The 12,181-nt window shown below is 36.1% G+C and overlaps 1 protein-coding gene across 2 annotated transcripts in view; it reads left to right on the forward strand.

The window, feature by feature from the left end:
* STXBP5L (syntaxin binding protein 5 like) overlaps positions 1-12,181 on the forward strand; it is a 195,533-nt gene that overhangs the window by 127,088 nt on the left and 56,264 nt on the right. For both annotated transcript variants that reach the window (XM_009639096.2, XM_035894553.1), the window contains exons 13-16: positions 243-310; positions 1,542-1,582; positions 4,835-5,052; positions 9,026-9,198. In XM_009639096.2, coding sequence (XP_009637391.1) covers positions 243-310; positions 1,542-1,582; positions 4,835-5,052; positions 9,026-9,198 — 500 coding nt within the window. The remainder of the gene's footprint in view (positions 1-242; positions 311-1,541; positions 1,583-4,834; positions 5,053-9,025; positions 9,199-12,181) is intronic.

Here is a 12,181-nt window from a genome sequence, read left to right on the forward strand (position 1 = left end):
GTGCAGAAATATTTTAAAAACATAGAACTTGATAACATTAAAATGTTATTAAGTTTCAAAAGCCCCAAATGATACTTTAAAAATGTTAATAAGCTTTAAAAGCCTTGAATACTACATGGTTTTGATCCTTTTATGAGTTGCAATACTTTTTGTGGAAAGGTGTTGCCTACTCCTGAATTTAAAAAGTAACCAAGCAAGATTCATCAGAATTAGTTGTGATCTCTCTACTCTTGTTTGTTTAGGAGTGGCCTATCAGTGGTGGAGCATGGAACCTTGGAGCTCAGACGTATCCTGAAATCATTATTACAGGGTGAGAATGAAGCTCAGGATTGGTACTTTTAAAATTTTAATGTCTACAGCTTCTGATTGTGGGTTAGCTAGAGATAAGAGTTGACCATTCACAGACTATGCATATACTGGACTCTTCATTAGAGGTACGTTGCTTTTTCCCTTGTGCAGAGTCACCACAGAAATTCCCATTTGCTGTAGAAAATAAAACTTTGTACTCAGGGATGAACTACTGTTAAGAATTACCATTTGAGACCCCAGTGCTAGACAGCAAGTCTATATACTTGTGAAGGTGGGATCTTTGGAAAGGAGGGTCTATTGCAAGAGAATATTTTGTCCTTGAATGGCATAGAGAATAGCTTTAAAAAGGGGAGCAGCAGTTCTTCTATAGCAGTTGTCCTTTGGCCTTCTGGGGACTTTGTATGTGGCGTCAGTTTGGGAACTCATTTTAAAACCCCAGCATTAGTGAGGGTGTGGTGCACTGGGGTGAATTTCACCTTGTGAGTGGAGAGAGAGCCCTATAGCGAAAAGGCACAGAAAGGCTTAGATTGCAGTAGAAGCCCCATGAGCAATGCCTGATGTATTTTCAAGGGGCCATGCTGTAAAACAGAAGTTATTCAGCTATGATGCACTGTGTGTTTCCCTCTGGTCTCAGCCATGCTGATGATAGCAATATATTTGATAGATTGTTATTATCAATGATACTTAACACCTGTTTTTAAAAATAAGATTATGATGTGTGCAATAGTACCAATAAGGTGATGAAGGGATTATTCTCATTTTAAACGGAAATGTTTCCTTTCTCCAGCTTTACTTCGGGGATGATTTTATTTTTTAAAAAAGAAGACAGCTGTAAGGTATTAGGCAAAATGAAATTACCTGCTCTCTTTTCAAAGTTCGTTATACATGGCATTTTTAGAGTGCATGCCGGCCCACTCCAAAGCCAAAAGTGCTGTAACTTAAAGTCGTCATTAGTAGAGGAATTAATTTCTTGCTGTTGAGATCTTAAGATTCACTGGGGGCCTAGTTCTGTGTAGGAAATGCATTAAAAATATTTTATTAACCTAATCAAACTAATAACAAAATATTTTCTTATAGTTAGTATATACATCCTTACATATTGCCAGTAAGGTATGAAGAGTTACCACATGAGCAACATACAGGTTTTTTGCTTGTATTTATCACTCACTGAAAGTAGAAGATGTTTTAGAATTGCATCTTGTTTTAATACATTTAATTTATTTCTTTTTAAGCCATGCAGATGGATCAGTAAAGTTTTGGGATGCCTCTGCCAGTAAGTTTCTAACGTTTGCTTTTATATAATGCTGATAAATCACACACGCACACACATATATAAAACATGATATTTAACAGTATGAGTAGTAATACCTGGGATGATATAATTAAGAATAATGAGGTGAAATTAAGCAAATTTTTATTAAATTAGGAAAAAAAAACACTGCTAATGAGACATGTTAAAGAAAAAGGAGTTAAAGTCTGTAAGAGGAATAAAAGCTTCAGATCCAACATACCAGAACCTGTGAAGGATGAAGTGTTGGTAAAAAATCCCCAGGGAATTATCATGCTGTGTGTATATAAAAGAGTGGGTTCAATTAGGTCTAATACTCAGTTCCAGTTTTCTCCTCTATTCTGAGTACACTATAGTCTTTTTTACAGCTAAGTAAAAATTAAATATTAAAATACAATAATACATCTTAATACATGTCTAATCTGGTGAGGGTGGAGAAGACCTAAATCTTTTCTTGTGCAGTCTCAAGTTCCAGGACATACTTGGGAGCATTTCCATTCATCCTAGCAGGAAAAAGCTTCAGAAAATTCTGGTTCCATACATTCTAGCTATAACGACACGTATCAAAACCCAGCATTTTCCCTTACAGAAAATACAGATGCTACTTACTAGTAAAATATATGTATTAAAAACATACACTTTGGTTGAAAGCTAAAATATTCTGCTTCAAATAATGTGACTGTGCTTCACAAAAGTTGCAGTAGAACTGCCTTGTATTCTGTTTCTTCTGTGGTACAGAAATGTCTGGGTAGAATATGTCTTTATGAGGTCTCTTAAAGAACAGAAAGTGTGAAAGAAACTTCTGTATGAAATGTTAAGCATAGAGAGATTTAATTTAACCCTAATAACCAGTCTGTAATGGTCACCAGGAATATGGAGTATGAGATACTTAAACTACCTGCTACTCCCACGTTGTGCCACAGAATTGCAATGATTAATAGTGCTACCATTTCCAGCCAAATAAGGGGAATGTTTACAAGATTTTAATGTCAGCTAAACCTGATGACTTTGTCAGGTAGTTCTCTTTTTGCCTAATACCACATACTTTCACTCATCAGGATGGACAGGGAGAAAATGAGGATTTCCAAAGCCTCATTTCCCAAAGGAATTTTACACAGGCATGTAAACTGAACATGACTAGGAGTTGGTTTTTTATTATATAATTTGTCTATTTGGAAATGGAAGAAGAACAGATACATGCTGCTTAGAATTTACATCTTCCAGCATTTTCAAGTTATGGTGAACACCGAAAAGAAAAAAATTCTAGTCAGGTCAACAGGAGTTTATCTGCAAAGACAGAAGTTTGAGAGTGCTTTAATATGAATGAAAACAGGATAATGACTTTTTTTTAGAGAAGTAGGGTGAGGCATTAGACCTTGTCTTGTGCATATTTCATTACATACTTATGCTCCTGACAAGAATGTGTAAACACAGGCAAAATAATTAGGGTGAAGCAATAAAGGCTGTTGCAAGACCCCAAAGCGTTTACTTGTATACACTGCACAGGAATCAGCATGCTAGTCATTTCTTCTGTAATTCTGGCAGGAACGGGGAAAGGAAAAAAATTCGCATGGGGAATATAAACATAAGCCACTAATCAGTATGTACATGCTGCAATAGGAGTTTTTCTTAGAGGTAAAAGCTTAGGTGATCATGAATGTTCGCAATCCCTCCAAAAGTAATGGTACTTTCAGTCCATCTCTGATGTCCTGGTCTTAGTCCTGCTTTTCAGGGTATGTACTGCATTACTGGTACCGTACTTGGTACTTTTTATTTACAAGGTTTTAATTATTACAAATTTTTATTATTTACAAGGTCTTAACTTTTTTAATAGAATTCAAATTTAATTTGAGATTTCATAGCAAACATCATATCCTACTCATATTTGAAGGCAGAAAATACTTTGCTTTCAGACATATTTTAACTGTGTAATTTTGTATCTGAAAGCACAGATTTGTGGGAGACAGGGAATTGCTAAGCCACTGAAGCAGTTTTCCAAATCTATCTTTGCTCGAAAGCCATTGCTGTTTCTTGTTTGCCCTTGTGCAGCTGGTACCTAGTAATTCACAGAAGCATAGAGAGTCTCTATGTGCCCTATGATTCGGTAGTTCTTCCAGTCCTAGTATGCATGGACCCATGATTTGAAGTGCCACTCTAGATTTGCTACTGGGATTAAGGGCATCCTGAGGCCTCTTCCGCCACCACAGAAGGCAGGAAGAATTAAGTATTCATTACAGAAGCACTTGCTGTAATTTGTGAAAATATCGTTAGCGTTTTATATCCTAAAACTTTTAAAAATATAAAAAATGTCATACACTAATACTACTGGAATATGTCTGCACTGCAAAATGAAAACGTAATTTTGCTGCGTTCATCATCCACTTACATAACTAAAGCACCGTTCTTCCACCTTTTTGTTGCTCTTGTTACACAAGCTAGCTAGGCTGATCTACCACAATTGCATTAATATATGTAACAGCTTTGCCTTTATGGATATACACTTCTTTATAGGTGCTGGGCCTGACTGACTTTTTCTGACCTTCTGCAGTTATTAATTAATGCCACTGATAAATTAATGTGAAAGCAGTAAAAACCAGGGAGGAATGTCAATAAAACAAAATGGGGTTAATTATAATCCCTCCTTTACCTCCAGAATTCACTGCAGTGGAGTTCTAGTCTTGACAAAGGCTTCTGCATATTGTTATATATACAGCTATAAATAGAGATATACTTATTAGTCAAGAAATTTAAAACATTTTAGAACTCCTGTCCATTCACAAAGTCTTCGTGTTGCCCAGGCCACCAGAATACTTTCCTAATGTTTTCTCTTGAAGTGCCATACAGTCTTTACATTCTAGCAAGACAATAACCTCAGACAAATTAAATCTTAGTTTCACATCTCATTAGGAAAATAGCAGCATTATCAGATCCTCTGTATAGCATTGTGTGTAAGCCTAATTATAGACATAATAGTTAACAGGCACCTTTGACATCCTGTCCCAGAAAGTACCAAGAAGTATTTCACAGACAATACCGTTCTGGAAATATTAAATACATATCCTACCAGTACTGTGTACCAGAATAATATCTGTGTTGTATAATACCCACCTTCTCCTCTTAGGCCTTCATAACGTTCTTTGTTATGCCACAACTGAAAAGAAAATGGCAACTGAGGAATTTTATAACTGATTTGCTTCATGTTAGTCAGTATTCTTTATATGTTTTAATATATTCTAGTTACGCTACAGATGTTGTACAAATTAAAAACATCAAAGGTCTTTGAAAAACAGAAACTGGGAGAAGGAAAAGCAACAGCTGAGATTGTAGAAGAAGATCCTTTTGCCATTCAGATGATGTACTGGTGTCCTGAAAGCCGAATTTTCTGTGTATCGGGAGTATCTGCATATGTGGTTGTTTACAGGTTCAGCAAACATGAAGTAAATACTGAAATTGCAGTAAGTCCTTCAGAATTTTACTCTCTTATAAAAGAACATAATTTCTGAATCAAATTGCCTTGGTGTGTCTGTGCTTATATACTTGAATAAAATTAATACTGAGCTGTATAAATATAGGTTATGGGACACTATTTTCACTCCTTTTGAGTGAAATCTTGACCCTACGTAAGTTAGTGACAAAAATCTAACTGAGTTTTTTGGGCCAACTCTCCACTTTTTTGGTCTAGTAGTAACATACAGTACAGATTTCAGATATAGTTTGTTTTTAAGACTTTATGATACAGTAAATCTCTGTTGTACTTACCTGCTCTAAAGATACTGGCTACTGTGTGTTTTTATCACATGATGTACATTGTGTAAATGCATAATAATGCTCTTTTAACTCAAGTATTTAATCTCTTTAATTTATGTTCATAGTGTTTGTACCACAAGGGGAATGAAAATTATCACTGGCTTGAACAAAACAGAGTTGATTTTTTTATGGCTAATGCTAACTTTGTTTCCCTAAAATGGACACTATATGAAATGCCGGATTATTTATGGCTAAGCACTTGATATTTTCCTAAGCTTTCTGTTGCTCTGTCCTGTTCGAATACTCCTTTTTCTGTCTTCATGTCTTAACCAGTCACCTTATTTCAGGTAGAATCATACAGTTCATGTTCTTTTAACTGCTTGGCAGTCATCTTGTCCTTATCATTGTTGTGCAGCAAGTCTGACTTTGGTTTAAACCTTGCATTTTTGCACAGGAGCTACAACCACTGCTAACAGTGTGGCTGAACAGCATTTATAATGTAAAATATTCTTTCTTAAGTCTAAGAAGTTTAACAGGAGACTACTCTAAAGGCAAAGCCAAACAAAACATGACTGCCTCTCCTTCAGGCTTGCCATTTATTCTCTGGTTTGCAACTCCAGACACTCTCTTGCCAGAAAGTATTTCTTTGCGTCTGCCAGCTCTCAACAAATCCCAGGGGCTGACCCAAAATTTCCCATTCATTTTCCACCTTCCCTGATCACAGTTCTTTTCCTTTTCACATTATTTTAATGTATTTTAGAAAGTCTATAGTTCTAGCCTGGCAAAAACGTGTCATTTTTGGCCTGCAGCTCTGTGCCATCTGGTAAGGAAATTCATTACCTATAGCTGTTCTGTTGTTTTACTCTCATTTTTTCCCCCAGAGGCAATTATTAAGCTAGCTGAACCTTTCCTTTCAGGAAAGTTTTAAAACTAATAAACAGTAATTTCATGTTATTGACCAGCTCATGTATAACACTGCTAAAATTACTACATGTCAGTATTATTACATTGTTCCATAGCAAATGCACCTTATCTTTTATTACCTATCATTTAATTTCTTTATTTTCATGTCTTTTACTTTTGTGGCAGAATTCCATCAGAACCGGTATTTTCTAAGTGTAATAATATGATAATATGTGCAATTTAACAGTTTCTCAGATTTCATCTGTAATTAAGAAGCATTTATATAAGGAATTGCTCTCTGAAGAGTTGCTTTAATATTATCTAATATTGGTGGCATAGTCACTGAGTTCTCCTGGTTTTTGTGCATCCTTGGGCCTCATCTCTTGGTTTCCACATTTTTGCTGCAAGCATTCAAGTCTTCACTCTTAAATGGGGGGGGGGGGGGGGGGGGGGTTATGGAATAGGTACCTGACTTTGGGCTGTCTGGCTTTCTCTATACTGAGACTGAGCTGGTCAGTCTCAGGATTTCTTTTCCACCTGAGGTGAGCCCAAGGTCTAGCAGTTATTGTCTTCCCTTGTCTAACAGCCAGCCTGAACTCACCTTGAGTTCAATTGGCAAATCCCAGCATTTTAAGGACCCTGTGTTGGTTTGACTGCCTGATGTCAGTCTTGTAATGTTATAGCTATGGTAAATGGGATGTATGGAGGCTACTCAAAGATTTCTCCATGGAGCAGGGAAGTCTGCTGCTGAATATACCTTAGAGGCATAGGCTGTGCCTGGGATTTCCTCAACAGAAGTATTATTTGCATCATTCTGTATCAGGTTCTGGAGACAAGTAGTATGCATGAGACAAATTCTGCTTCATATCCAACCTTGGAGTCATTGACATGCAGTTACGTAAAACCATTTGCTGCTGTTGTTGCTTTCTCATCTGAATCTACTCCTTCCTGTCTCAAAATGATCTATGAAACATGATCACTTTCTCAGTGATCAGTCTTTCCTCAGTGAAGCTCCTCTTCAAAGCTCTTGAGAAGAACTGTAGAAAAAAAGTTTACACTAGTTTGAATGTAGAAGGGAGAATCAATTAACCTAGTGATGGGGTCCACCAAAAAGAGCCTTACCGTGCATCAGAATAAATTGGTGCAACAGATCTGTACCCCTTTCAAGGTCCAGTCAAAGCAGGGACCAAAATGTAAAAAAACCTCAGTTGTGTTACTAGCCCAAATGTTTCCTTCTTGCTGCAAATGGACGACAGCTAGAATTTAACAAAATAAATCTTAGTAGAAAAAGGAAGACACAAAGAAAAACACCCAAAGAATGATGCACTTCTAACATGGCAAGCAGAAGAACATACTCTTCAACAGTTACTCCAGTCCTGCATGAAGATAAAAGCATTATAAATTGTTTCGAGTCAGCAGCAGTTACTTCCAGGAGATTAGATTTTCCTGAATTCAATATTTCACTCATTAGCCTCTGAAGGCAAATGTTGTCCATAGGCTGCTTAGCTGATTCAGACAAAAAATATCCATGGATTTTGCAGGGAGAAAACAAAAATGAAATTTTGAAAAAGGACCCTTTCTCTTCTGATTTAGCAGAATCACTTCTTTCTGAAATCTGATGTGTTTTAACACAATGGTTGAGAATAGGAGAGTCTTCAGTACAAATCTTTATCTCCCAATTCTCGTAAAACTTAGGTATTTTCTTAATACTGTCATCTCCGTTCTGGTACAGATGATGTCTCAGAGAGAGATCGCTAAGACAGAGTTTGCAGAGTCTGAATCTGCAATTGCTTCTGATCGCTTCAAGGTACCAGCACTGAAATTACTATTCAGCTAGTAATCCCAAGACCTTATCTCTTTGAGGGCTGTACCTTGTTTTTTATTCTTTTCAAAATAGGGATCCCCTTGGACAACTCATTAGGTAGAAAGAGTAGCCCAATATTTACTGTGATTCTTCGAGATGATTACTTACATCCATTTGAGCTCCCTGTCCAGTTTCCCCTGTGTTTTGGAGTCCTTCAGTTAAGGTTTCCTGAATTAGTGGAAAGAACTGAAAGGTGTTTGGGCCTGGTTGGTCTCCTTTTCCCTATCTAGAGAGACCTGAAGGAAAGCAGAAGGTAACTGGTTTGAACTTTGCTTTCTGGAATCTGACAAACTCATATTCAGTCTAAGGAATACAGAACTCTGCACTGTTATCTCTAATTTCCTGACCGCCACCTATGGCCAAATGAAGTTCATTCATCAGTACTCCCCACACTCAGGCTTCTGCATACTGGCTAAAACCTGTCTTGCAGAGATTCTGTTGTACTAGCAATAAGAAGGCAGAGTTGATGATCATTCTTTTAATGAATTTGCTTAGGAAAAAGATAACAGACAATAGGCAGAAAATTTTCATTACATTTATCCCGAATTATGCCTTCTTATGCCAAAATACTATTTATTTGGGGGTGAGTGATTAACTTCTCTTTTTATAATAAATGCTGGAAAGTTGTATTCTTGCTTTTCACTTACAATAAAAGGCTTAAATCAAAGTTAGCACTGGAAGAATATACCTATGTATTTCTCCATCAGCAAAGGATAGATGACTAGTTCCTAGCTGATGTTGCTCTTAGGCTGTATAAATAACAAATGACAGTATTCTTTGCCTGCAAATGGTAATGACAAGTGGGCGGGGGGGGGAATTTTTTAAAAAAAGGCTTACTGATATTTATTTGAAAGTAACAGAACTTTCAGCAGGTTGCTTTATTAAATTGTAATTTAGCTTTTTATTTATTTAAGTCATTAGAGGTACGACTTCAGTATGAAGTAGAAGATATCATTACTCCTGAACCGGAAATAATTCCTCCATTTCCAGATGCCTCCTCCCAGCTTCCTTCTTTAAAGAGCCTTTCAGGCAGTACCAACACTGTAGCATGTGAAGGGACGATGAAGGATAGTATCCCATGTCTTAGGTAAGTCTATGCCATTGTTCAAAGATATATCTTTCTAAAAAGCATTCCTCTCAGTTGTATTAACAATCAGTTAACTGTCAAGAAAAAGAGGTTAAAGTTTTTAATGTTCTTAATGTATGCAACACAAAATGAGAAGGAACGAGCATATGGGACACACAAAACACTTAAGGCAAAATAATTAACAAGGTATTTTAAAAGGATATAAGTAAGTATGGAGAAGATGAACTGTTACAATAAAGGTTTGACTGTAATTTTCCAGTATGATCTAGGAGTAAATCTTCATCTCATACCCACAGTTTTGAGTGCAATACAAGCACCACAGAATAAATTAAGGAATTTCTGAGGAATGGGGTTTTTTTGAAGTTCACAAAAAGACTTCCATAAAGCAGATGTGCAAAGCTTTCCATCCTTGATTAGTTAGTATAACACTAAAATCTTTCTTTGTGAAAGAAATATATGCATTTTATGGCGTGTAAGGGATGGAAACTGTGTTCATAATCATGAAACAATCTTTAAAATATACAAGTATGAAACAGGTGCGCTGTGTGGAAGTGTATTTATGTTTAATCTTTAGGAAAAAGCAAATTGTTGTCTGCTAGAGTACACGTTGCCACTCTTTGGAATAGATTAATCTGTTCTTACTAATAAGGCAGATAAATTATGGTTTGAATATTTTCAAAACAGAATTCCGTACAAAACACCATAAACTGTAATTTTCCAGCAGCAATAGTGCACTGCTGATAACAATTACTCTCATTTTAGTGAATTAATTATTATTTCAGTCTAATTATTGTTAAATATTTTGACTGTCTCAATTATTTCAAAAATAGCTTAAATGAATGTTTCCTGACTTTGCAGATACTTTGGACTGTTGAGCTCCTGAAAATAGCATTAGCATTTAAAAGCAATATCATTACATTGTTCTTGCAAAATTAACAGTATTTTTTGACATTGTCTTCATTTGTCCACCTCATTCAGTTAGGCAGTTGAACCTCAGACCTCAGTTAGTCATTAATATAAACCATGAAAATCAATAGCAGAGGCAGAGAAGTTATTAAAAAAATCTCAATTTGAAATCTGTTTATGCCATTGAAATCAGCAAGAATGCAATTGATTATTTCAGTGGCTAAAATTTTCCCTTAAGGGATTCTTATGTGATTTGGTCTGGGGAGGAGAGGAATTGTTGATCTTGGAGGAAGAAGAGTTGTAATGAACCAGTAGAGGTTCTGTTGGTTAGTTTTAGGAGTTTGCTTAACTCCATATAATCTTACATGAAGCTGGCCAACTGGTTTTTGTCCCATTTTACACAAAGTAAATGTGAACTTATTTTGACTGAGAAGTGATTTTTCAAAGTCAAAGTAATTATACTACTAGAACTGCTGACATACTCCCTCTTACATTTATATAAAAGTATACTGTGTACACTCTCATCCCTTTCAATAGGGAAGGGCATATAAATATCCCCACTTTTCCCCCAAGCCCTAACCAGGTCCACATTCCTTTTCTGTCAAAAAACTTCTGTTCTAAGCAGAATCATGATGATAAGATGAAAGTAGTGCTGGAAACGCAGAAAACCCAGTAGAGACCTGGATGATACTGTTGATTTTCTATGTAAGTCATTCAGGTGGGCAGCAGTACTGAATCTAAGATACAGTGATAATAACATAAAGCTGCAGCCACCTACACATGGAGGGTCAGTGCACAATTTGAACTATATTGATAATACACATAGAATTTTATAAACAGATTAGCTTTTAATCTTGGCTCCATTGTGTTTACTTTCATATCTGCTTTTCAACCATGTTATAGCAAATGGGTGGCACTTCACACTACATAATTTTTGCTAATCAGAAGTCAGAATGACTGAATGTGTTTGTGTCTGCAAATAGGTACTAGAAAGCAAGTGATTGAAGGGGCTGAAGTAATGAAAACTTGGCATTTATCTGAAATCAAAAGTAAATGTTACCAAGAGAGGCAAGCAACAGTGTGGAATAAATATTGTTCTTGCTTATTTCAGAAGATTTTATAATCAAATATGCACATATAATAACACAAGAAACTGATGTATTTGTGATTATCCAGATAAATATTTTTGATGTAAATACTGTCATCAAAAGCTGTACCCAGAATGTAAGTCTTTGTTCCCAGACTTTTAGTATCATCCCCAAATTAGGTCAATCATGGGTTTTGACAGTAGCTCCAAGTAGCTCCAAAATGATAAAGAACTGTCTGTAATAATCTCATAAAGCTCTCCTTCCTCTCCTGATTCTTAGTCTTTCTTTGGGTATTATTTTTCACAGGGATAGAGGATTATATGTGATAGACCACCCTATTATGACTGTGTGCAGGGGGGTGCAATGTAAGCAGTCTCACCATTCACAGCTACAGTAAAAAATGCACTGGCTAGCGGGCTTTATGTATAAATTACTACCTACAGTGTGAATGTACTAATGAATAACATGAATACCTCAAAGTATTGCTGTGTTTGCTTAAGACCTTCTTTCAATGTATCATCAAGTTAAGTTCTACCAGTCAAGAACACTCATAAAGCAGTCATAGGGAAGTGTTCAGTTTTTACACCCCCTCTTAATACATACACCTTCACTGCCTGCTTTGCAAGTCACTGAATCTGCCATAACAGAATATGAAGAGGTGTTAATAATTATATCAGATTATATGTAGGAATCATTCATTCATTAAGACCCCATCACATATTAGGTGATTATACTCCTAAGAAGAAAACAAGACTTGTTTGCACTAGATGGGCAAATAGAATTGTCAAGTCCCCAAGTTTTGAATATGCAATGGTGAGGACTATGTACAGAGAGGTACATCTTCTCATTTTGTCTTGCCTCTTTGCATTTTTCTGGCGAACTTTACTTCAGAGCAAGAAAGTTCCAAAAATACAGAAATCTCCTGTTTCAAAGTTTCTGAAGAAAGTATTGTAGGTTTTCCATTCAAGTTGATTATTCATGATGATTTT

Source organism: Egretta garzetta, unplaced genomic scaffold (assembly GCF_000687185.1).
Source record: "Egretta garzetta isolate BGI_Z169 unplaced genomic scaffold, ASM68718v1 scaffold85, whole genome shotgun sequence".
Lineage (NCBI taxonomy): Eukaryota > Metazoa > Chordata > Aves > Pelecaniformes > Ardeidae > Egretta > Egretta garzetta.